Source organism: Bos grunniens, chromosome 1 (genome assembly GCF_055505025.1).
Source record: "Bos grunniens cultivar Pamir isolate PY7600 chromosome 1, Bosgru_T2T1.0, whole genome shotgun sequence".
Lineage (NCBI taxonomy): Eukaryota > Metazoa > Chordata > Mammalia > Artiodactyla > Bovidae > Bos > Bos grunniens.
Window position 1 is genome coordinate 63,622,287 of NC_141165.1, and position 27,833 is coordinate 63,650,119.

At 37.5% G+C, this 27,833-nt stretch overlaps 1 protein-coding gene across 4 annotated transcripts in view; it reads left to right on the plus strand.

Annotated features, from left to right (window-relative positions):
• The window catches only part of NLGN1 (neuroligin 1), a 969,997-nt gene that overhangs the window by 194,903 nt on the left and 747,261 nt on the right, over nt 1-27,833 (plus strand). For all 4 annotated transcript variants that reach the window (XM_086394734.1, XM_086394727.1, XM_086394719.1 and 1 more), the window contains exon 2: nt 12,885-13,696. In XM_086394734.1, the coding sequence (XP_086250860.1) occupies nt 13,204-13,696 (493 nt within the window). In that variant the 5' untranslated portion in view covers nt 12,885-13,203. The remainder of the gene's footprint in view (nt 1-12,884; nt 13,697-27,833) is intronic.

The following is a 27,833-nucleotide window of genomic DNA, read 5'->3' on the forward strand; positions in this document are numbered from 1 at the left end:
AGATACTGGCAGGCATACTTAAGTTACTTAAGGCATACTTAAGATACTGGCAGGCATGCTTCTGGACACAATGACTTGCAGCCCCAAAGTAGCCCTTTTCAGACAAAAGCTTCAGTTTAATATCAAGGGAAGTAATCTACTCTACCTGGCTGTCTCTCCTGAGCTCTTGAGTGATTATTCATTTTCTTCTAGGAGAGTCATAGCATCAGCAATTGGTTATAAATATGCGTCCTGTGGTATTTGACGTATGCATTAAAACAGTTGCCTGTGCTTTTATTTTTAAACATTCTGTTTTACAGTTGCTGTCCTTCAAATCCTCTTAATGTCCTTCCACATTTGAAAGTTAACCCTCTTCTGTAGATTTTAAAACAGCAATTAATATGTAGAGATTCTGAGAGTAGGTTCAGAGTAAACAGAAATAAAACTTATTTTATATAGTCAAATGTTAAATGGATTGTTTCGCTTGATCCCCAAAATAAAATAAAGGAGAAACTCACTAACGTTTAGCCATTTGTTGTAATGATGGTGTTAGTAGAAATATTCAGTTGTAGAATGCAGAAGGAAATGCTATCACTTTGATCTCTTTTTCTTTCTGCTGTCAGAAAGCTGTTATGGCATCTTCAGATCTCACTTTTTTCCCAAATGGTAACAAAATTAGTCACCAGTCTATAAGAACATGCCTCCACACCTCTGCATGATGAGGAATTTTCATTGTCCTTCTATTTATCTTCACCTCTTTTCTGTTATATCTCCTTTTGCTGCCAAGTGTAATTAAGATAATGCCTTCACAGCGGTCATGTATCACAGTTAAATAAATAAAATCTGAGGGTAGGGTTAATGAAAGAAAAATAATATATAGAATGAATGGGTTAGTCATTCAAGAGATATTTTCTAATGACTTACAATGTAATTAATTGTTCTGGGGATGGTTGCTTTCAAATCAACTGTTCAAAAGCCATAGCCTCTCTTCTCAAATATTAAGGCTAACCTGATTGTTATTTTTGTGACTATAATTATTCTCATCATACTTGGGGTAAGATCTCACATCTCGATTTTTTGGCTTGATGCCTCACCCTTCTCTGAAGTCACACTTAACTCTTTGTTCACAGAGAGCCCCAGGCTTCGCAGTGTTTGGGTCTTCTCTTGCCTCTGACAGGATTTGTCCCCTGTCAACTTCCACTCATCTGTCAGAACCCAGTTTACAGATTACTTCTTCAGGACAGTCATCCTTTTTACTCAAGACTCATTAACTGTCCCCTCCAAGAATTATCCTTTGCAAAGCATTTATAACTAAATGGTGTGATGGATTTACGTAAAGTTTGTCTTCCCCGTTGAACTTTAGTCTCTGTGAGTGTCGGCACCATGACTATCTCCTTCTTGTGGGTCTTCCCAGTGCTTGGCACTAAATGATGTAATAACGATGAATAGGGAATCTGAGTTTACAAATTACTGTGGTGAAAAGTACTAAAGGTTCCTGAAGGAAAAAGGCAACAAATGCTTTGAGAGTTGCAGAGAGGGAGTGTTTTTTGTGGCTGGGAGGATCTGAACTGACATTTGAATCTTGTTAGTTCAAATGGCCTTGAGGGATCCTGGCTGGAGTCTTTCCAGGCAAAATCTAATGGGAAGAGTATTCCCCAGGAAGGAAGAATCTTGGTAAACAAGTTGGATTGAATTCACTGACCAGGACTCTCAGTGATGTTCTTTGTTTGTTTGTTTTTATTAGAATTGTATTTTCACTAAGATAGTTTGTTCAATTCAGTCCAGTCGCTCAGTCGTGTCCGACTCTTTGTGACCCCATGAATCGCAGCACATCAGGCCTTCCTGTCCATCACCAACTCCCAGAGTTCACTCAGACTCATGTCCATCGAGTCGGTGATGCCATCCAGCCATCTCATCCTTTGTCGTTCCCTTTTCCTCCTGTTACCGGGTATAATATCTGAAATATACTTACAATTTTTTCCTTGCTATTCTTTAAAATATTTTGTTGGTAAATTTTTTTCTCTTATTACTGTCAAATTTTAGTTTGCCTTTTCTCCTACCATTCTATTTTCTCTACTATTGGCTTATATCATTGGAGAAGTTCATTCAGAGTGGAAGTAGCCCAAGGAGAGAGAGAACAAGTAGAACCCTGCTTACATGTTCTGTGACGGGAAGGGAGAGTGGGCTATAAACTGAGAACCTGCAGAGTCCTGCCTGCCCTTCCTCCTGGAAGGGGGCTCTGGGCAAAATTGAGGAGGAGGCAGGGTTTATCTTTAAACCCTTTAAATTCTTCTGCCTTATCTCTTTCTATTTGTTGAAACTCCCTACATTCATAAAACTGTGTTCTTTTTTTTTTTTAATTGAAAAATGTTTCAGAGGCTTTGTGTTTCTGATTTTCAGTTTAATTATCTGTTCCACAGAGATGATAATTCTAACTCGTGGTATTTGGTGCTGGCATTGATGAAGTTATTAATTAATTGATGATCATTGCAGAATATACTTGTCAGGACATTTGTTCTCCATAGCTATATGTTGGTATGGCCACAACATGGGCTATGATAGCACTTGAACTTCCACATGACTGCTCTTGAACTTTGATATTCCCATCTATGTGACTTTTGGTTCTAATCCTGTCTTTTTTGTCCTTGTGCCCTTCTGGTACTGCTTGCTTTCTTCCAAAGATTTAGTTAATCTGTTAAATACTAAAATGACCAATTCTTATAACCTTTGCTCCTTGAAATTCCATCATTCTTACCTTGTTTATCCTCAGTCCTAACTTCTGTCATTTACTCTTTGCCTCATGTGATGGAACATTGCTGAGAAAACTTTCAATACCATGCCATCTGCTCCAAATTATGGCTGTTAACCTCATATTTCCCTCCTGTTGGTGTCCTGTGTTTTTCTTTCTAAAATCTCTCAAACTGAGCACGCGACTTTGAGTTAGTCTCATTCAGGAGACTAACACATGTCATGTCATGTATCCTACACAGGGCATATTCTTTAAGAGGTAGGGAGTCTTGTCTCTGTCTCTCTCTCTCTCTTTTTTTAAGCTCTGTGGTCTTGAGAAAGTTATCTTGCCATATAAAGTCTCATATTTCCTCCTTTCAAATAAGAATAATTGGATTATAAGTTTGTTGTGAGGACTAATGTAAAGTGCTTGAGACAGCTTGGCAAGTAGCTGTGATCTCTAATATTAGCTGGTTTTGATGTCATTTTCACATAAATTTAGATATATTTAACTATACTTCAAACTGATGTATAAAATATGAAAATAAAACTGTTTCTGGTTTCTTCCCCACCAGTTCATTTACTGAGGTAATGGTTTCCACGTTTGTGGTCATATACTACTCTGTTTTTGATAACAAAATCATAAAAATTATGAAATATATATTTATGGCTTCCCTGGTGGCTCAGACAGTGAAGAATCTGCCTGTGATGCTGAAGACCTGGATTCAATCCCTGGGTTTGGAAGATCCCCTGAAGGAGGAAATGGCAACCCACACTAGTATTCTTGCCTGGAGAATCCCCATGGACAGAGGAGTCTAGCGGTCTATAGTCCATGGGGTCGCAAAGAGTCAGACATGACTGAGCGACTAAGCATAGTACATATATTTATACTCCTTGATAAATCTTTCTATTATCAGATTGCAACACAACACAAAAATAGACATCAAATAATGAGAAAAAGTCAGGGTTTTTTTTTAATATCTTATAAACTTGATAGCTTCTTCCCATTATTTATTAATATCTAAAGTTGTAGAGATTCTTAAGGCACAGGTCAGAGCTACTAAAATGTATCTGTATTTCCATTTCAAAGTTATCTTCTTCATGTTTTCAAATATTTTTTCTGCCTGTTATTATATATGACAAGGTAGTCATTATTTTCAGTCTTGCAGTATAGCTGAGAAAGAGCTTATGCTAGAACCAGGAGAGGTTTCATTTCTGCTCGTTTCACATCAATATTCTATTGTTAGTACTTTCTTTTAATCTGTATTTATCTTGTGGGGAAAACTTAATTTAGTAGTCAATTATGTGAGGTTTATATTAACTAAAACATGATGAAAAATGTGTAAATGTGCTTATCCAGTGGTATTAGCTCGAATACATCACCAAACATTGAAAAGGAGCAGTAACAACAACAAAATGCCACTCCTGGCAAATCCACTACAGAATAGAACCATCACCTTCCCAAGAACATCTCAAGCGCTGTATGCAACATACAACCGTGTGAGGTCACTGGTATGAAACCATGTATACATATTATCAAGCTTAGTTTTGTTCTCTTTGTGCTTTATAAAAAATTATAATACATAGAAGTTCAACTATTTACTTCCCTTCTCTCATCTGGTCCTCTTGTGGTGGGGTATAAGCCCATTACTTTGGGGATTTCTGCTCCACAGTATTGCCAGTTTAATTTTCTTGTGAATATATTTGATAATACTTTCCCCCTCCTAAGTCTATTTAATGGCTTTTCATCATCCAGTGAATAAAATATCCAAACTCTTTAGCCTTTTAATGGAGAGCTTGCTTGATTTGGCTGTAGCCTGCCTTTCAAGTCTCATCCAGTGCTCAGCCTCACTTACTCTGTGTTCTGGCCAAACCAAACTGTGCCCTTCTCAAATGTGGCTCCTTCTTTTTCCTTTCTTTCAGGTTTCTCAGGGAAAAAAATAAAAGAGACTCTGAGATGAAGATTTGCTTGTTAAAAGTTTATTTGGGCTTGCCATTGGGAAAAGCACCCAGGCGGGGAGAACCAGGGAATCACCACCAGCCTCTCCCTTGGCCCCTTTCCGTAGGGAGCTTGGGGGCTGGAATGGCCCCTCTGAGTGGGTCTGCATTGAGAAAGGAAGAGCAGACCTTTGTGCACTGGTGTGGACTTCCTGCCTTGGAGTATGAGCTTGCCCTCAGGGAGGTTGAGCACCACACTATTCACTACATATATTTTCCACTGTTTCTAGAATGTGCCCTCTACCCAGAATTCCTTTTGTGACCATCAATGTTGGTCTAATTCTTTGAGGCCAAGCTCATATTCCTCTTGATTCATTAACTCTGTCCTGTTTCACTAACTTGAAGTAGACCTGTCTCTTCTTTTAAAGCCTAACATTTTTTTTTCTGATTGCATACATTTGTTTATTCTTTTCATTTTTAATTACTTACTATGTGAATTAATTGCACATTACTTACATTAAGTGGTCAAATAGTTTATACTCATTGGGCAGCTTTATTACAGGCAAATAGAGCAATAGCAGGAGAAGGATATGCACTGAATGGGGCCTGGAAACTCAGACTCAGGCTTCTTTGTTCTCCCACTCCTGGGTCTCATGGGATACCCCTTGTTTCAAGGTCTTGAACCACCACCAGTGTGAATGTGAAGCATCTTGGTATAGGAAGCCCACAGTCTGCTGATGGTCAGGTTCTCTTACAGTGAGCTCCTCCCGAAAGCACATTTCAGTTGCATGGCCAGGCTTGGCTTTTGAAACTGCTACACTCCACTGAAACCAGATGTTACTAAATGAAATTTTATGACATTATTATTATGAAATGCAACTCTTAAATCCCATTATTATTACTAAGTGCTGTTACAAGGCTAATATGTTCTGACCTCAAAATAACTTATAGATTCATAGATACAAAACATAATTTTTCTTTAGTTAATACAGTCAGTCTTCATTATTCCTGGATCTGTATTACAGTTTTGCCTGTTCACTAAATTTTTTTTAACCCCAAAGTCAATACTCATAGTGCTTTTGCAGTCATTCACAGACATGAGCAAAGCAGCAAAAAATGTGAGTCACCACATGAGCACACTTCCTGCTGAGATTGAGCAAGGTGATGATCTGACTTCTTGCTTCAACTCCCACACAGAGATGATCAGAGCATGGAGACAGTAGAAAGTGCACTGCAGTGCAAGAAGCTCCAGCTCTGGGGTGAGGTAGAGGGGATTTGAATTCCAGCTGTTAATGAGGTGCGTGCATGCTCAGTTGCTTTAGTTGTGTCCGACTCTGTGCAACTCTATGGACTGTAGCCTGCCAGGCTCCTCTATCCCTGGGATTCTCAAGGCAAGGAGGGTTGCCATGCCCTCCTCCAGGGGATCTTCCTGACCCAGGGATCAAACCCACATCTCCTGCATTATAGGGGGATTCTTTACCCACTGAGCCACCTGGGAAGCCCATTAGTGAAGTGGCTTCAGACAAGTCACTAAACACTTTTGAGTTTTGTTTTCTCTTTTGTAAAATAAAGAAAATAGAATCTACCGGGATGAATTCATTCACAACAATGTGAAATATGTATATAAGTATATACATGTGTGAAGTGTGAAGTGAAAGTCACTCAGTCGTGTCTGACTCTCTGTGACCCCATGGACTATTCTCCAGGCCAGAGTACTGGAGTGGGTAGCCTTTCCCTTCTCCAGGGCATTTTCCCAACCCAGGGATCAAACCCAGGTCTCCTGCATTGCAGGCAGATTCTTTACCAGCTGAGCCACAAGGGAAGCCCAAGAATACTGGAGTGGATAGCCTGTCCTTTCTCCAGTGGATCTTCTCTACCCAGGAATCGAACTGGGGTCTCCTGTATCGCAGGCAGATTCTTTACCAACTAAGCTGTGAGGGAAGCCCATATATACACATATATATACATACACACACACACACACACACACACACACACACACACCCATTTCTCTTTGAGCGATGGATCCATATTTCCCAATTCAGTGTTTGCAGTGACTTTATGGCATATAATTATGGTGAATAACAACTATCGGTTGTGTAGCATTGGTCAAACTTTAAGCAGCTTTGGTAATAAGTGTGTGGTCAGTCCAGATCATTTGCAACCTATGCCTACACTTGGTAAAGGATTTTCACATAGATTTTATGATGGATATAAAAATAACACAAAATTCTTGCCCCTGAATAAAAAATTCAGTAGGTGGGGTTGGATTGAACAAATGAAAACAATCAGTAAAAACAAAGTAAAATAGAAAATATATAGGTAATATTAAAAATACAACATAATAGGCTATGTAAAGCTAAAAGTTGCAGACACCTTCCTGGGTTCCAACTCCCTGTAATTATATATTTACTGAAAACATGTCACATTCCAACCTGCAGTAGAGCCATTTTTAATGTGATGTTTCTTTTCAATATTGTAGCTACTTGGAAACAATTAGTAGGCTGTACTTATCATTAAATTCTTGTAAGATTTATCACAACAGCATGCATATCATGGATACCCAATAAATGTTTGTTGAGTAAAGAAAGAATTGGATGAATGTGTCCACCTACTGTGAATATTTAATGTTCTAGAAATTTCTTTATATTCTTTCTAACATCATCTCTGATCTGGGTCACTCAGGAACAAACTAGTTAATGGACCAGGTATTATGATAAATTAATGCAGGAGATAATATATTCCCATTTTTGATGTTTTGTTTAAATGTTATTTATTTTGTTTTGTTATTTTTGTCATTTGATTTTGTTTTATTTTTGCAGTCCCTTTGGAATTGCACATGCCTTAAGCAAAGAAGAATAATGGAGGACTTTGTGAGTTAGTTATCTTCACCTACTAAGAAGTCAGAGGAAAGCTAATCCAGTGTGGATTAGTAAATTCATCTCCTTGCCTGGACTGCTGAATAAGGATTTTCTGACCTCATTATTTTAATGTATAATCAATATTTATTATGAAATACTTCAAACATTCAGAAAAATGTAGAGAATTCCTCAACAAAGGTGTGTGTGCACACGTGTGTATTCACATGTGTGTATACACATCACCCAACATGATCAAAATCTTAGATTTTTAGAACTTGCTGTAGTTAATTGTGGTCTTTTACGGTCCCATTGTAGGTTATCATTCATAGTTCCAATTAATCAATTAATGGCATTAATTAATTGCTAGAACTAATTTTATATCCTTTTCTTCCTACCCATGGATAATAAATCATGTGTTATTACATATTCATCCATCTGTGAATAATGCATAGTTTTGTTTCACATATTTTAAAGTTTATTTAAATAACATTTTACTGTATGTAATCTTTGTTCAAAAATTTTAAGATTTACTCATGTTGATATTTAGGTCTATGTTCCTTATTTTCACTGACGTGTAGAATTTTAATTTGTGAATATATCATAGTTCATCTGTCAATATCTGTTAATGGACATTTGTGCTCTTATAAACTTGGGCTTTTTTTGGTTACTCATCATTATTTTAAAATGATCTTGTGTAAATGCATATGAACACCCATTCAATGTAAAATTAAAAAAGGTGAAAAAAAGGTAACAAAATCTTGCAAACTGATTCAGCCACTATGGAGAACAGTGTTGAGATTCCTTAAAAAACTGGGAATAGAACTGCCATACGACTCAGTAGTCCCACTGCTGGGCATACATCCTGAGGAAACCAGAATTGAGAGAGACACATCTACCCCAATGTTCATTGCAGTGCTATTTACAATAGCTATTTACAATATTTACAATGGAAGCAACTTAGAGGTCCATCGGCAGATGAATGGGTAAGGAAGTTGTGGTTCATATACACAATGGAATTTTACTAAGTTATAAAAAGGAAAACATTTGAATCAGTTCTAATGAGGTGGATGAAACTGGAGCATATTATACAGAGTGAAGTAAGTCAGAAAGAAAAAGAAAAATACAGTGTATTAGCTCATATATATGGAATTTAGAAACACGGTAATAACGATACTACATGCAGAGCAGCCAAGGAGACAGATGTAAAGAACAGATTTTTGGACTCAGTGGGAGGAGGGTGGGATGATTTGAGAGACTAGCATTGAAACATGTACATTACCATATGTAAAATAGATGACCAATACAAGTGAACGCATGAAGCAGGGCACCTACAGCCAGTGCTCTGGGACAACCCAGAGGGATGGGGTGAGGAGGAAAGCGGGAGGGGGTTCAGAGTGGGAGGAACACATGTCTTCATGTGACTGATTCGTGTTGATGAATGGCAAAAACATAAATAAAGTGATTTATAATAAATAAATAAATAAATAATTTATAAATTGATTATCCTCTGATTAAAATAAATAATTTTTTTAAAAGTCATTAGAAAAAGGTAACAAAATCCAAAGTTCCAATAAGAACAGGGTAAGCATTTAAATTTCTGTTTCTATGAAATTGTCAGAGAATTTACCTAGAGTCTATCTTCTGAAGGAACATAAAACACTTTTACAATTCAATTTTAAAGGCACTAGGATCAATTTTTTTTAAAGTGTTAATTGTGAAGTTAGAGACTGTATCTAGTGTAATGATCAAAAGGATGGCCTTTAAATTAGATGCCAGTGGGCTCCTGGATCTGCTATTGATGAGCTGAGAACCAGGGCCAAGGCACTTAACCTCTTTAAGTCTTGATACCTTGTGAGTAAAAAGGGAATAACTGTTGAACCCAGTTTATAGGGTTGTTTTAAATGAGGTGTAAAGGTTTAAAAGCTAAGGGTTTGGCATATACCAAGGAAACACCAATAAATAGGAAAAATTTCCTAACAACAAATTTGAGAGTCTATATTTTGGCGTGCGCACACACACACACACACACACAGCTTCTCTGGTGGCTCAGGCAGTAAAGAATCTGCCTGCAATGCAGAAGGCCCGGGTTCCATCCCTGGGTCAGGAAGATCCCCTGGAAAAGGGAATGGCTACCCATTCCAGTATTCTTGCCTGGAGAATCCCATGGACAGAGGAGCCTGGTGGGCTACACAGTCCATGTGGTTGCAAAGAGTTGGACATGAGTGAGCAACTAATACACACACACACGTTTAAATTTTCGGTTATTTAAACTAGCCATATTTGTACATTGCACTTGGGCAACTGTTGTTATAACAGTGACCTCTGAAAACTATTTAGGGTCATACTATAATTCCCTGTACAGGTCAGCCCATGTATAATGGGATGTTTTTGTAACCTCGAAAGCTAAACATTAGAATTTTAAAACTTGCCATGGCATGCAAAATTCTCATCCTCTACAATTTGTGTTAAAGTAGCACATTAGTGGGAAACAGCAGCCCTTTTATTTTTAACACAGTTAAGGATTTGTGAGCATGAAAATGAGAGTTATTTTGTTAGGAACCAAACAAGTACTTTTTTATTATTGATGAGCATGTAAGTGTGTAATGAATATTTAGAAATAACTATTGAAGATTAGGCTGTATAAAATATGGTGTTGGAGACTTTTAAATCCTTACCACAGGTTCTCTACTTTAGGTGTCAAAAATGCTGCATTTTAACACCAAAATGTGACCAGGAAAGACCTAGTTGTTTAAGACCAAAATGTGATCAGAAAAGACCTAATTGCGGCCCACCACAATTCTGTGCAAGAATGAGCATTACATACTCAACAGAAATGAGTTTGTGTAGCTAAATCTTCAACAGATGCTGGAGTTCTGGCACAGAAATGGGGTGGTCTAAGCCTGACTTTTGTATGTTAATATGCTTTCACAGCAAAGGTATGCGAATTAACACAGACTGAGATATTCTTGAAGAACGACATTTATCTCCTTATTGCCATCTGTGATGAATTGTTCAGAGCTAAGGGAACACCAGGCTTGAATCAAATCTCCTGCTGCCCTATATAGTTTTAACACAAAGTCAGGGCAGCCTCACTGCCAGACCAGCACTTCTTCAGGAATCTTCCCATAAAATGACAGGATAGAACCATCTATAATACAAAACAACACTGTTGTTTTCAAACTAAGCACTCTAAAAAGTTGCTTGAACAAGAGAAGACAAATTTGCTGAGTTGTTTGGTATTTTGCAGTTAATGTAAGGTATGCTGTGAAATGCATGGCACTGAACGTTACATTTTATTCTGATGTGTCTTAAGTTGGACTGGGTAGACAGTGTTAGATGTTTGATTAGTGTCAATATGCAGGATGTTATGATTAGGTATGGTTGTTCTTTTAAACTACCACATTCTTTTTTGTACTGTTCCTTTGATTTCTGTCAGATAGTAAGAACATTTCTAATTTAAAATATATTGACTTTGACTCAAAATTCATTTTCCTGTTGCAATTTTACTGATATCTAAAATATATATATTATGTCTCCGGCATTGGCAGGTGGGTTCTTTACTACTGAGCCACCAGGGAAGGCCTAAAATATATAACTAGATGGTTAAAAAAATCTGCAAATAATGATGCCAACTTCTGTCTCTTTTCCAAGTTGTGTCTAATGGTAATTTGTCTTTTAAATTCTTGAATCTTAATTGAAGGTGAAGGAACTGTAGCCAATGACTTTGTGTATACTTTTGAGAAATAGCAAGGAGACTGACCTTATAAGGTTCAGTTCAGTTCAGTCGCTCAGTCGTGTCCGACTCTTTGTGACCCCATGAACCGCAGCACGCCAGGCCTCCCTGTCCATCACCAACTCCGGGAGTCTACCCAAACCCATGTCCATTGAGTCAGTGATGCCATCCAACCATCTCATCCTCTGTTGTCCCCTTCTCCTCCTGCCCTTAATGTTTCCCAGCATCAGGGTCTTTTCAAATGAGTCAGCTCTTTGCATGAGGTGGCCAAAGTACTGGAGTTTCAGCTTCAACATCAGTCCTTCCAATGAACACCCAGGACGGATCTCCTTTAGAATGGACTGGTTGGATCTCCTTGCAGTCCAAGGGACCCTCAAGAGTCTTCTCCAACACCACAGTTTAAAGCATCAATTCTTCTGCGCTCACTTTCTTTATAGTCCAACTCTCACATACATACATGGCCACTGGAAAAACCATAGCCTTGACTAGATGGACATTTTTTGGCAAAGTAATATCTCTGCTTTTCAATATGCTATCTAGGTTGGTCATAACCCTCCTTCCAAGGAGTAAGCGTCTTTTAATTTCATGGCTGCAGTCACCATCTGCAGTGATTTTGGAGCCCAGAAAAATAAAGTCAGCCACTGTTTCCACTGTTTGCCCTGTTTCCCCGTCTATTTGCCATGAAGTGATGGGACTGGATTTCATGATCTTAGTTTTCTGAATGTTGTGCTTTAAGCCAACTTTTTCACTCTCCTCTTTTACTTTCAGCAAGAGGCTCTTTAGTTCTTCTTCACTTTCTGCCATAAGGGTGGTGTCATCTGCATATCTGAAGACATTCATATTTCTCCCGGCAGTCTTGATTCCAGCTTGTGCTTCATCCAGCCCAGCGTTTCTCCTGATGTACTCTGCATATAAGTTAAATAAGCAGGCTGACAATATACAGCCTTGACGTACTCCTTTACCTATTTGGAACCAGTCTGTTGTTCCATGTTCAGTTCTAACTGTTGCTTCCTGACCTGCATACAGATATGTCAGGAGGCAGGTCAAGTGGTCTGGTATGCCCATCTCTTTCAGAATTAGTTGCACTTAAATGATTATAGTTGAGCTAGCATTGATGTTCTTGTTCTAAAATTATTTTTGTCTTATCTGTATAACATGGGATTGGGCCCATACTTTGTTTGTTTAATAAACATAGTCATTCTTACAAAGTTTATTTCGATTCCACTAATCCCCTACCAATATTTTTTAAAAAAGGTTTTCTGCTATTGAGTCCTAATTTTTAGTATATTTGATGATTAATACTATGGTTCCATAAAATGATTGAAGATCTTCAATAAAGGAAAAATTTAACATAAGCCTTCAGTATTTAAAAAAAAAAAACTGTATTGTGAAATGCTCCTGACACTGTATATTTTGACAAGAACTGCTTTCTGTTAAATGTGTATAAAGTCAGGAGGCAAGTTTCTCAATATTCTAATACTCGGTTATTTTACCTGTCATCTTACATCAAAGCATAATTTTCCTGTGGTAGCATTTAACTCACCTGACTCCAGCCACTATTAATGTATTTCTGTAGCTTGTAAAACATCTAGTTATCACTCTATTTTAGCTCGTTTGTACTAATTATTTATTTTCATTTTCTCTAGGATATAGACCTGCAGCCAACTGGATTTGATTTGTAAGCGGGAAATGTACAGTCAGTGGCCACTCTCACCACATTGCTACGATGGAAAACAGAATAGTCAATAGGATATGGTCTGATAAATAGTGATAATTGAAGATGTTACTTCAATACACATGAAATCAGTGGAGATACTGGCTGCACGAAGAGCTTTCTGAGCTTTTCTTGACAAACTCGCCTTTAAGAAATCAGAGGTGTAGTCTACCAATATACGGTTTTTCTCAAGTGGATACAAATACCTTTGACTCACTGTAACCAGACAACTACACAACTAATGTGGGACCATGGCAGTGCCCAGATGCAAGTGGCCGGATTATGTTTGGAGAGCAGTCATGACCTGCTTGGTACACAGGGGGTTGGGTGCCTCATTGACTCTTTGTGTGTTAAGCTGTTTGCTTCACGCTGCCCATGTGCTCTCACAAAAACTGGATGATGCAGACCCCCTGGTGACTACCAACTTTGGCAAAATAAGAGGGATCAAGAAAGAACTCAATAATGAAATTCTGGGTCCTGTTATTCAGTTTCTTGGTGTTCCATATGCAGCCCCGCCAACAGGGGAACATCGTTTTCAGCCTCCGGAACCACCGTCTCCTTGGTCCGACATCAGGAATGCTACTCAGTTTGCTCCTGTCTGCCCCCAGAATATCATTGATGGCAGATTGCCGGAAGTCATGCTTCCTGTGTGGTTTACTAATAACTTGGATGTGGTTTCATCGTATGTACAAGACCAGAGTGAAGATTGCCTGTATTTAAACATATACGTCCCAACTGAGGATGGTGAGTTTACTACAGGAAAAACAGGGAGATATATTTCTATTTCTCTCTTTTATTCTAACGATATTAGTCTGTATGCACTGATAGCATGCATGGCTTTTCCTGTTGGCATGTAGACATATTTTACATGCGTGCATGCCTCTCTGTTTATATGTGTTAGTGTATCTGTTCTTATTTTTCCCTGTGCCTACTCCTTTTCTTTCCTCTGCAGCACGTATATTTAGGTAGAAATGGGTTCCTAATTTCCATTTCCTACCGAATGACTTCTGAGAAGATGCATCAACATTTCTCCATTGCATGTGCAGACTCAGCCAAGTCGGGGATCTCGCACTCAGTAAATGCAGGAGCATATTAAGTTAGATAGTGGTGTTGCATGTTCCGGCGGTCTGTGATGGAGCGCCATGTTATTTTCTAGTCTTCTATTCATTTTTCAGTAAAAAGAATATCCAAGGAATGTGCCAGAAAACCCGGCAAGAAAATATGTAGAAAAGGAGGTATGTATAAAAGTGGAAATAAAAAAATGGGGGAAACAGCTTGCAGAGGAGGAACAAGATATTCTCCCTAAGGATGATTTGCTGATGGTGGAAGTGAATGGCTAGGTGACACCTGGAATTTAATGAAGCCTGTCAAAGAAGAGAGAGATGGTTGAGGAGAGCTCTAGCTGACTAGACGTTGACAAAGCTCCTTGGTGGAGCCTTGTGTTGGTGCTGGTAGCATGGGCAGGATTTGAATCTCTGCTTTGAGTTTGGGTATAGAGAAGATACTTAGGTAATTACATTGCCGGCAGGGTAACCAAAGATGTTGCCTTCCCAGCTGGTCAACTTTGATCTCTGAACCTTTTTTTTTTTTTTTTTTTAGTAGATAATAGATTCCTGTTTCTTTTATAGGAAACAGATGACAAAAACCTAGGTTTTGTTTGTTTATCCTTAGTTCTCTCTGAAGACCCTATGAACTTTCTCATATTTGCTGTAACTATTGGGCAATCACCATTATTAAGTAATGGTATATTTTCCCAGACAGTCTTCCTATTTTCAGTCATTCCTCCAGAAAAAAAAAAAAGGGATTTGCAGCTTTTTATACGAAATATTTACAGTCTTAAAATTGCTTTAACATTTTTATATTTATGTTAAACAATTTAAAACATAGGGAAGAACATGATTCAGAAGCTACAATTAAATCAACCTTCAAATCATCCTCTAGCCAGATTGAGCAAATGTAGACACTGACAGCTGCAAGCTTGCATCTGAATGTAGCTTGTCCACACTCCATTTTTATATAACATCCAGTAAATCACTCATAGGAGAGTATGATTTTCTCTGGCAGTAAATTATCTAAGTGTTATTTTGACCTTATTATAACTTTGCCGAATTTTCAATCTTCATACAGAAGTCATATTAATATTCTAGTGCTGTACATTCTCTCTCTGTATGCACTTCTAATCTCCTGGCTGGACCAAGTCAGATTTCATTACAACAACAGTGTGGGGTGGGGAGTGTCTAAACTGTTCGTTTTTACTGCAATTGCATTATCTGGAAGAAGCTTCATATAACCAAGTCCTCAACTGTATTTGCATTAATTGGAATTTTGTTTTTGTTCTTATTTCTTTGGTTAGACTCATAGAATTGGATTTAACCTTCGTTTTATTATTAACGTCATGATTTGGGCTGAAAGAATAGTATACTTAAGAAGGTGGATATGGAGGCAACAAAGATGTTTTAAGTAACTAAAAAAAAAGTCTCTTGTTTTTTCCCAAATGAGAATAACTGCAGTAATTTACATGCTTTCAACTAATGTACAATGCTGCAGTGGTTATTATTATGCAGCTTATCAAGCATGTGTAATTAGCTAAGTGACTTTCGCCTCCTATCACAAAGATGTTGATTCACAAAGTCATAAATAAAGATGCTATTGAAGAATGCATAAATAGAGCATAATACATAAAAATGTGTACAATCAAAAAATGATTAGGACATCAAAAGGTAAGCTAGTGAGAAAGTGACCTTTCTTTTCATACAACTTCAGAAGAAAACGGATTTGTTAAAAAAGTTATTTTTCATTGTCCTTTAGATTGTTGGTTCCATCTGCTTTATGAGACAGTTGGCAAAGAAGTATGTAAGCTGTGCTATTTACTTTGGCAAACTTTGAGCTAATTTATAATTAGCCCGAGGACAAGGTCTATAGATACCTACATCAGTCTGTGGAGTTTATAGTCCACATCAATTGTGTTTTTATATTAAGAATTCTAAAAAATTGGTTTACTTTGGTATTTACTATATTATTAATAAATAATAAGTAAGTAGCAAATAAGTAAGTATAACTTATTTAAGTTATACTTACTTATTTGCTACTTTTATATTATCCTAGAATCTAAATAACAAAAATTTTACTGTAATTTTTTATAGATAATAGTTTTTTTAAAAAAGAAAATAAATTTTAGAGCTAGTCTTTTACATAGAGTAGTTGAATTTTTCCCCCCAAACTTTCACCTTTTTTTTTTCTTTTTTTTATCATGAAGTGTCTATTTTGGTCATTTTCAGAAATCATGTTTTCCTGGTTGAAAATATTAATCATTTCATGTGTATGTATATACTAATATATATATTGCAAATAGACTGTGAGTTCTTCAACAAAATTCTGGAAGTTTATAAAGGATGATTTAGGAAGTATAGGAGTAGTTGTGTTGCATTTTATCTAGGTACCAATAAAATTCTGACTTATTATTCATCTCTTTTTTTAAAATTGTGTATGGTCATCTGCAGAGGCAGATGGACTCCTACCCTTGTGTCAATCCGTGTATGCTATATTCATTCAAAAATATTCCTTAATTGCCTATTATAGGCACTGTCAGTAATGAATGAAACAAAGTTCTCTCTTCCTATAGAACTTACATTCAAGTACGTTTACAAAGAACAAATATTTTCTACACTTTTAATTTGTATGAGATGAAGAAATGTTTCTCTAAGAGATGCCTTGCTGTGATTTTTAAATAAAGCCTTTATAAGATTTTTTTCCTGTGCAAGTGAAGAAAAAACCATATTTTTACCAATCAGTTTCCTCTCATTTACAACAGGTCCCAGTTGTACCCTTTAATCCATCTTTTTAAATTTCCCATGATAGTTTTAGCCATATGTTAATTACTCTCTAGATATTTCTTCAGGGTTTTTATCCTTGCAAAATTGAAAGAAAGGATTAATGCTTAAAATGAGATGACTGCCAACACTTGGCCACATGGGCAGACGATATGTGATATAAATTGGAATTTGGATATAGAGGACTGACAACTTATCACCAAAACTTTATGAAGAAAGTATACGACCGTCCTTACTTTAGAAATATGAAAGTAGGTTCTGTGAATACTTTTAAATAGTACACGTGTTTTCTCTCTGTCCCAAGATTCCAGCATAGTCCTCTTGACTGCAATCAGGAGTAGCTTTAATTTGCTTATGTTTCATTTTTGCATTCTCTAGTTTGCGCTCTTGTGAGAGTTGCCAACAAACAGGAATGTGGTCAAATATTAGGCAGTCAACATGAGAAGGAAGAACAAGGGACCCAGAGAATCCACTGGAAATCAATTGGCTTACAGATACCCTAGAGATGTTTAGCTTTGTATTTCTCCAGTACCTTGACTGTTATTTGCACAACTCTTGTAAGGTGAATGCAGAATCAGTTTTCATTTCTGCACAAGTTCTTTACCCCAGTTTTATTGTATAGAAAACTAGAATCTCTGTATATGGCTCTGGTACAGTTCTTGACTCCTTAAGAATTTTATTCCTGATTTTCATAAATATTTTACTGTTGCATACTCTGTTCAGTAGTCTTTACCTGAGATACTATTGAATTCATTCAAGAGTCTTTTCCATAAAGTTAGGGTTTATTTGGTGGTGTATTGAACATAGAAACTGGTATTTTCCGAATGATATATGTATAAAAGTGACTCATTGCTGTCAGTGTGTTTAAGATTTTAAAGGGGAATTATATTCAAGAATATTCTTTCTTCATGCTTATACAATTTTATCTAATTTCTTTATTCAATTAACAAATGTTTATTGAGTCCTTACTCTGTGCTAGTTAGATTACCACTCTAGGCCCCCAAAATACATCAGTAAAATATAAAAAGCAAAAACATCTTTACCCTCTTGGAGCTTATATCTTAGTGTATGGGACACACTCTAGATGATAAACACAATAAATGACTAAATTTAAAGGGTTTCAAAAGATGAGAAATTAACAGAGTATCTTGTGGAACATGAAAATAATAGTATTGTCCTCTTCGGGTAAAGGCCTGAAGGAAATGAAATAAGTATCTGAGGAAAGAACACAGCAAAGAGCAAGTATAAAGGCATTAAGATTAATTCTTCCTCCTGTATTTAAGGAACAACTGGGAGTATGGTGAATCTGGAAAGAGTACAGAGCGAGAGCAGCAATGATCTTTATATTAAAGAGGTCTTTATATTGACTTTAAATTGACTTCAAATATTGACTAATGTATGACTTTATATTAAAGAGGTCATTCTGGCTGACATATTAAGAGTAGATTGTAGAAGAGTATGGAGAAACTGGGAGAGCAAATAAGAGGCTGTTGTAGTTTGGATCAGACATCAGCCTGATCCAGGCACAGACCAGACAAGTAACAATAGAAGTGGAAGTCGTAATACATTACAGATATATTTCTTAATCATTTGGTTATGGATTGTAAAAGAAAATGAACAGTCAGAGAAGATTCCTAGATTTTGATCTGAATACCTAGACGAATAGACCTTTGACTGTGTGGATCACAATAAACTGTAGAAAATTCAGAAAGAGATGGGAATACCAGATCACCTGACCTGCCTCCTAGAAACCTATATGCAGGTCAGGAAGCAACAGTTAGAACTGGACATGGAACAACAAATTCGTTCCAAATAGGAAAAGAAGTACATCAAGGTTGTATATCGTCACCCTGCTTACTTAACTTATATGCAGAGTACATCATGAGAAATGCTGGGCTGGAAGAAGCACAGCTGGAATCAAGATTGCTGGGAGAAATATCAATAAATTCAGATATGCAGATGACACCACCCTTATGGCAGAAAGTGAAGAGGAACTCAAAAGCCTCTTGATGAAAGTGGAGAGTGCAAAAGTTGGCTTAAAGCTCAACATTCAGAAAACGAAGATCATGGCATCTGGTCCCATCACTTCATGGCAAATAGATGGGGAAACAGTGGAAACAGTGTCAGACTTTATTTTTGGGGGCTCCAAAATCACTGCAGATGGTGATTGCAGCCATGAAATTAAAAGACACTTACTCCTTGGAAGGAAAGTTATGACCAACCTAGATAGCATATTAAAAAGCAGAGACATTACTTGCCAACAAAGGTCCATCTGGTCAAGGCTATGGTTTTTCCTGTGGTCATGTATGGATGTGAGAGTTGGACTGTGAAGAAGGCTGAGTGCCGAAGAATTGATGCTTTTGAACTGTGATGTTGGAGAAGACTCTTGAGAGTCCCTTGGACTGCAAGGAGATCCAACCAGTCCATTCTGAAGGAGATTGGCCCTGGGGATTTCTTTAGAAGGAATGATGCTGAAGCTGAAACTCCAAAACTTTGGCCACCTCATGCAAAGAGTTGACTTATTGGAAAAGACTCTGATGCTGCGAGGGATTAGGGGCAGGAGGAGAAGGGGACGACAGAGGATGAGATGGCTGGATGGCATCACAGACTTGATGGACATGAGTTTGAGTGAACTCTGAGAGTTTCTGATGGGCAGGGAGGCCTGGCATGCTGCAATTCATGGGGTCACAAAGAGTCAGACGTGACTGAGCGACTGAACTGAACTGAACTGAAGATGGAAAAACAAGCAACACAGAATAGTTTTTTGGGGGGCACAACAGAAGGATGATGTTTACTTTTGAACATGTTCAATTTGAGGTGACTCTATCCATGTATAGATTTCAAGGGACCAATTTGACATTCAGCAGAGAGATATACTTGGAGGTACAAATTTGGAAGTCTTTTGGCCACTTGATGTGAAGAACTGACTCATTGGGAAAGACCCTGATGCTGGGAAAGATTGAAAGCAGAAGGAGAAGGGGACAACAGAGGATGAGATGGTTGGATGGCATCACCGAATCAATGGACGTGAGTTTGAGCAAGCTCCATGAGTTGGTGATGGACAGGGAAGCCTAGTGTGCTGCAGTCCATGGGGTCACAAATAGTCAGACACGACTGACTGCACTGAACTGAATTGTGATATAAAAGGTAAAATTTTAAAGTTGTGAGACCGAGAATAAAAGGAAGTGAATGAAAATAGAGGAAAGAAAATCATACAAGAGATTCATCCATGGGCCATTCCAACATGAAGAGGTCTGGAAGAAGAGAAGGAAAGACAATGGAGACTAAGAAAGTATTACATGTGAGACGAGAAGATGAGAAGTAAACCAAGATATTTTTGTTGTCCTAGAATCTAAGTAAGGAAAATGCATCAAAATAGATAAGAGTGATTAATGCTACCAAATCAACTTTTGTGAGGTTATGTGGGTCTGACATACTGGAGTGGGTAAAAGAGAGAATGGGTGAAGATCAAAGTCACTAAGCATAAATAATAATTTTAAGAAGTTTTGCTATAAAAGCGCACAGAAAAACCTCTGTTTTGGTATTAGGTACCATAGAGGTTGTTTTGTTGCTCTAGGTTAAGATGGAAGAAATAGAGAAATATTTGTGTATAGTTGGAAGGGAACAATTAAAAATATAGGAGAAGGATGATAGACTTCTAGAATAATATCTTTAGAAAAAGATGGGTTCCAGTACACAGTTGGAGGTTTTGGATTAAAAAAAGCATTCATAGGTAATTTAAATTAGCATGTAGCTGGGTGGAGTCCATGAGTATGAGTACATGGGCAGAAGTCATGGTATGATTCTGTTCTTATTGATCCTGTTTTAATTATTCAATGCATAACATTAAGGCAAGTGGAGATAGAATTAACATTGTTGAACTATTTGTAAGTTCTAGACATTAGTCTTATTAGTTAATGTTACAACAATCCTATGAGATTCTTATTCTCACTTTATAAATGCAGAAATGGAGGACCAAGAAAGTTAAGTATCCTGCCCAATGATATATAATCTGTTTTCCGGCCAACTGTATTTTCTTTAAGGAGGAAACTTTAGAACAGAGGGAATAAAACAAAGCAGTATAACAGCAGCAACAGCAATCTCATTTATCTGGGATCCCAGATCAAATGGAAAATGAAATTAATGGCCAGTTTGGTAGTGGAAAAATCACTGCATATTGGAATAAGTACAGCATCTGGATTGTTGGGGACTTGAATGGGAAACAAGATTAAACCAGAGATATGGCTTCATATTTGAATTAGTACCTTGGACACTTATGGTTAAGACTTCTGAAAGCGAAACACTTTAAGCCAAAACTCTGAAATGAAGTAGATCTAAAAGGGTTGTAAAGTTTTAAATGAACAGCATCAGTTGTCCCATTGTTTACTGACAGGCAGAGAATCTACTGAAGCTGATGATTAAAAGACTATTATAGTTGACCAATTCAGTTTTTCTGGGGAATAAATACCTTTTTTTATTATAGAAAATTGGATTGAAATTGAAAACATATGATATGCCACCAGCAAAAAGAGCTATGCCAGGAAATAAACCCTCTGTAGAAAAGGCTTCTCTTTCTCTTACCCAGTATAATAATACATGTTTTATTGATTTCACAAATAGAACATACTACTAGCTTCATAATTATGATGTAGTCATTGCTTTAATTTTACTTTCCATTACAGATTTTGTTGATAATCTTTTCACCTTTCATGTTTCTCCTCCTCTTCTTTTTCCTTCCATGGTGGTATTGGGTTGGTGAAAACGTTTGGGTTTTTCTGTACAATTTTATGGGTAAACCAGAATGAACTTTTTGGCCAACACAGTACATACATGCTAAATAGTTTAAGAAATGACCAGCTTCAGAAATCACACCAGTCATACATTTCTTAGTAACAATCACATAATCTCCTTCTGGATTTGATAATTTAAAATTCTGGACTGATGTGGAAGCATAATTTCCAGTCATAAGTCTTCACATAGTCTTTTGTAAGTGGACAGAATACTTTATGTAACACTCCCTGTATTAGATTCCTAGGGCTGCTCTAACAAATTGCCATTAACTGTGTGGCTTTAAGCAACTGAGGTTATTCTCTCACTGTTATGGAGTTGAGAAGTCCAAAATCAAGGAGCTGGCAGATTTGGTTACTTCTGGAATCTCTGGAAATGAATCTTCCTGCTTCTCTCTTAGCTTCTGTTGGTGGCCAAAGTCATTTGTACTCTTTGGCTTGCAGTTGTATTGCTCCAGTCTCTACTTCTGTTGTTGTGTGGTCTTCTCTGGGTGTCTCCCAGTGTCTCTGTGTTTTCACATAGTCTTCTCATAAGGACACCGATCATAAGATTTATGACCCATCCCAATCCAGTGTGACTTCATCCTGATTACATTTTCTAAACCCTATTTCCAGATAAGATCATTTCTTTGCTAGGGTTGCTGTAACAAAACACCACACACTGCATGATTTACAAAACAGAAAATTTTGGTCTCACAGTTTTAAAGCCTGGAAATCTGAGATCAGGACATTGGCATGGTTGGTTCTTTCTGAGGGCTGTGTGGAAGATGCTGTTCTGGGTCTCTTCTCCTGGCTTGTAGATGGCTATCTTATCCCTATATCTTCACATGGCATTCTCCCTTTTTCTACTGAGGCATGGTTGACATGCAATATTATATTAGCTTCAGGTGCACACCATTATAATTTGATATTTGTATATACTTGAAAATAATCAACACAATAAGTCTAGTTAGCAGCCATCCCCATACATAGTTACAAACATTTTTTTTTTTCTTATGATGAGTTTTATGATTTACTCTTCAGTTCAGTTCAGTTCAGTTGCTCAGTCGTGTCCAACTCTTTGCGACCCCATGAATCTCAGCACGCCGTGGCTCCCTGTCCATCACCAACTCCGGAGTTCACTCAGACTCAGGTCCGTTGAGTCAGTGATGCCATCCAGCCATCTCATCCTCTGTCGTCCCCTTCTCCTCCTGCCCCCAATCCCTCCCAGCATCAGAGTCTTTTCCAATGAGTTAACTCTTAGCAACTTTCAAACATATTATACAATATTATCATCTATAGTCACCTTGCCGTACCTCACATCCCAGTGACTTATTTTGTAACTGGAAGCTTGTACCTTTGACCCCCACTTTCATCCGTTTCACCAATGCCTCACCCCAGCCGCTGTTCTATCTGGAACCTTACTTTTTATTGTTTTGCTTGTTTGATTTTTTAATTCCACATTTATAAGTGAGTGTTTGTCTTCATTGACTTATTTCCCTTAGCATAATGCCCATCTGTGTTGTCTCGAATGGCAAGGTTTCATTTTCTATGGCTTAATAGTATTCTATTGTCGATTTAGCAATCAGTGGGTACTTAGGTTGTTTCCATATCTTGGCTGTTGTAAGTGATGCTGCAATGAACATGTGGGTATATCTTTCTGAATGAATGTTTTCGTTTTCTTCAGATAAATGCCCAGAAGAAGAATTGCTAAATCATAGGGTAGTCCTATTTTTATTTTTTTTGAGAATCCTCCACATTGTTTTCCATACTGGCTGCACCAATTGACATTCTCACCAACAGAGGGCAAGGGCTCCCTTTTCCCAATATCCTTGCCAACAATTTCTATTAGTTGTCTTTTTGGTAATAGCCATTCTGATAGATATGAGATGATGTCTTATTGTAGTTTTAATTTGTATTTCCGTGGTAATTAGTGATGTTGAACATCTTCTTGTAGATGACTTTTTGGTCATCTGTATGTCTTCTTCAGAAAAATATCTATTCAGATCCTCTACCTGTTTTTTAACTGGATTTTGGGATGTATTTTGTTATTGAATTATTAAATTACCCTTTTTTATGAAGATACTAATCATATTGTGTTAGAGCCCATCCTAATGACTTCCTCTTAATTAATTATATCTGTAAGACCCTATTTCTAAATAAGGTCATGTTCTGAGGTATTTAGCATTAGGACTTCAGCACATGAATTTTGGGGTAACAGAGGTTCTAGTTGGACATAAATTCTTTAAGATACCATGAGCTTTTCCATTTTTTTCATCCACACTGAATCCCAGAAAGATCTCAAAATGGTATGATAATTATACCCATTCTGTAGTTGAAAAATTATGGCTTGTAGGGGTTAAATAACTCACTCAAGGTCACATGCTGCTAGTTAGGCATGCTGACACTCCTTTTCAAATAAAAACTCAAATTTAACTTGATATCCCATCTCTTAAGTCAAGTTTAATTTGTCATCCAGATTCTCTCTTCTCTACTTAGAAGTTTCTTTAATTTGTGTTTAAGTAGTTTTCTATCAAGATTGCATACTATGCATTAATTTCGATACTTTTAAGTGTTTAAGTGTTTGACTTTGTGTAGAGAAAATGATTCAGATTTTTTTTTTTAATTCCTTGAGTTTTAAGCATCTTATCCAGATGGTTGCTTACATGCGAACACAGTTTTAGTTAAGATTAAGATCTTATAAATTAAAGCTCCGGTAGCATTGCTTTTCAATAGTGTTTCATTTATCATATTTAGGAAATTGGACCAAGTTCTTTTAAAAATAATTTTTAATTAAAGAGCTATTTCTTTGTTTACTTTAATCCAATGCATCTGATATCTATGTAATGATAGCATTAGAGCAATTTAATTATAGCCCACAAGTTTCATTGACACGTGAAATTTTTTATAAAAATCAGTTATAAACAATGACAAAAAGTGAGACAAAAGCATCTTTCCTCTCTTCTTTTTGGCTCACATCCTGTTTTTCCAAAAAACTTCTGGGCTTCTCTTCTAGAATCTTCCTTCCAGCTTCTCTAAGTGGAAGGAGACAGAGAGGATAGAGGGATAAGTGTGTATAGCACAGTAATGACACAGGACAAATATAACCCTTTCTAGTTGATATGAAGCAAGAGTAAGTATTGCTGCTGCTAGGAAAGGAAGAGGGAGCCCTGGGTAAACTTATTAATAATATTTATACTCCTGATTTGGATGCCTAGGTCTCTCAGGTGTAGATATGTCCCCAGTGAAGGGGGTCTGTGGACAGAGGAATGCCTCTAGCCAGTGATCACTCTGCATTCCTGCTAAGTTCCCACTCAGGATCCTCTTCAAGCTCACCATCCTTTCAGGTAGTCAACAGGTCAGGCCTCAGTTTGCAGCTCTAAGCTTTAACTAGAGAGAATTGATAGGTCCTTTTGGCGCAGTAATTTATAAGCCAGGCAGTTCCTGAGGATTCTGAGTTGCCTCTGAGCTAGGCAGCCACCTAGCCTGCCAGCGCCTCTCTTGACCCACACCCAAGTCCCCACCATCACGTACTGCCATGCTCCTTCACATTCATGGCACCCGCACAGCTTGACTTTCATTCCTTACACATATAGGGAGAGACTGCCTACAGTTCCAAGATTTCTTTAAAAAGGAGGAAGGGATTCTGTTGCTTAAAAAATTCTGGAAGTCATTTATTTAGGTAATTAACTTTATTTCAATGAGAACTGAAATATTTATAAATTTGGATTCAGAAGAGGAATTTTTTCTGTAATGACCATTGAAAATGTTTTGTATTCCAACTCACTCCAAAAGAGCAAGGATGAGATTTTTTTTTTTCACGTTTTTAATTTATGGAGATCTTTGGTCATCTGCTGCACTGTCTAGCAAAGGCTTTTTGAGGGAAACATACATACACACATACGCATACATATGTACATACATGTCAAACCTTGTAGAATATTTCCTGAGGCCTCAGATTGTCATTAATGGAATCTTTGACTATCAAAACAGTGCTTTTCCCTATCTATCTATCTGTCTCTGTATATTAATTTATTATCTCTTTGGTGTTGATCCTGATTTGCTCTGTTTTGTTGTACATCCAGAAGAGCCAGCATCAGATTTCGTACATGGCTGTCCCCTCTCTCTCTGTCTGAACCCGCCGTGGACAAAGCACTCATGTCCAGAACTCAGCTGGAGGCTCAGTATGGCAGGACCCATCCTTTGCCCTCAGGGAGCTTAAACAGCCACAGCAGCTGGCAAGCAATAAGAAACACAGGACATTTTTGTTAGTGACCATGTCAGTATGACCAAGTAAATATAGGCCTAGTCTTTACTTAAATCTCAAAACCAAATCAGGGAACGGTTGTTCCTGTGGAAAAAACTAAAAACGGTAATGATGCTGATATTTGGCACTGTGTTCCCCATAATAAAACATTTAATTAAATCTTTAAATGTGTATGGAACACAAAATATGCACATCAGAATAAAACACATCAGGCATAACCAACACTATAATTATACCAGCCCAGTTGCCTGAGCCTGCCTTTGTTGCTCTGCCAACAAGCAGTGGTTTAAAACTTTCTGTCCATCTGTTAAAATAAATAAATAAATAAACAGCCTATGCTGTACCTATACAAATCTCTAAAGCTTGGGAATGCTTTGGCTACTGATACAACAGCTGCTGAGTTTCTGGGCTGCAGGCTGTCTCTCCTAGAGGTAAATTAACAGCTGCTGCTCTGTGGTTCTTTCCACACTTTCGTTGAGCGTGTACTCTCATAGGCCTAGGAGATAACAAAGGTGCATGCATGTGTGCTCAGTCATGTCTGACTCTTTGTGATCCCATGGACTGTAGCCCTCCAGGCTCCTCTGTCCATGGAATTTTCCAGGCAAGAGTACTGGAATGGGTTGCCATTTCCTACTCCAGGGGATCTTCCCAACCCAGGGATTAAACCCGTGTTTCCTACATCTCCTGCTTTGGCAGGTAGATTCTTTACCTGCTAAGCCATCTGGGATGAAAGGGGCATTAAAGAGCTGTCCTCAAAGCATTCCCTATCTTGTGGGGGTAGCAAATACAGAAAGAGAAAACAAGGTAGTAAGCACTCTGAGGAAGGGAAGCAAGAAGCATTATGGGAACACGTGGGAGAGGTGTCCATGGTTTAGAGATGTCTTGTGATAGAAAGTTGTCCTTGATGTGAGCACCCAGGTAAGACTATGGTTGTCCTGCATGCCTTCAAAGGTGACTGTGGCCTGTGGGACCATTTTGCTGAGTAATTCTGGATCAAAATATTTCTGCGTACTCATTTCAAATGTTTGTTTGCTTGTTTATTTGTTGATATGGATATGTAAGTGTAAGTACCTGTGTCTCCACCTTGTATGCCCTAATAGCAATTATCTTTTGTTATTTCTATCGCTTTACCAGGCTTTAGAAACACTACCTGCCAGCTTCCGGGGTACTGAATCTGATCTGTCATGGGTTGGGAAACGAAACAATGACAGTTAAGAAAAAGGAAAAATAAACTTGTTCATGAGATAAAAACAAATAGTCTTGAAATGACTGTCTCTATTACAAGTAATATATAACAATTTAAATAAATTTGTTCAAAGATTTTTTTAACAAATTTTATGTTATGAATAACTGAGGCTCTTGAAGATGTAGTCTTTAAGTAAATGAGGTGTTTCTTAATTGTAAAGGTATAGGAGCCAACCCTGTCCTCACGAGGTGACCCCTCAGGAATGTGTGAACATATCACTTCCTCCTCCTACTCAGGACACTGCAGACATTATCCTTCCATGTCCGTGTACTCTTTTCCTCCTTCCTTCTCCAACTCCCTCACCATAATCTAGAATCTCCATAATTTCTTGCCTGAACCACTACAATAGCCTTATAATGGGTCTTTCTATTCCCATTTCTGCTCCTGCAATACATTCTACACAGAGGGGCCAATGAGATCATTAAAGTCTGAAATCAGTTGCTACGGCCCCTTTCTTGTTCCCTCAGGAGCTTCCTATTTCTTTTAGAATAAATGTAGGACCCCTGACCATAGTCTATGAGATTCTACATGATGATTCCTGCCCACCTCTGTCCATGTCTTCTTCCATATATTTCACCCTTGCTTTCTAGATTCTAGCCTTACTGATCTCTTTTTGGTTACTGGAATAGCCAGTATATATTTATATATATATATATATATATATATATTTGCTTTCTTTTTTAAAAATTAATTTATTTTTATTTGAAGGATAATTGATTTATAATATTATGTTGGTTTCTGCCATATATCAACATGAATCAGCCATAGGTAT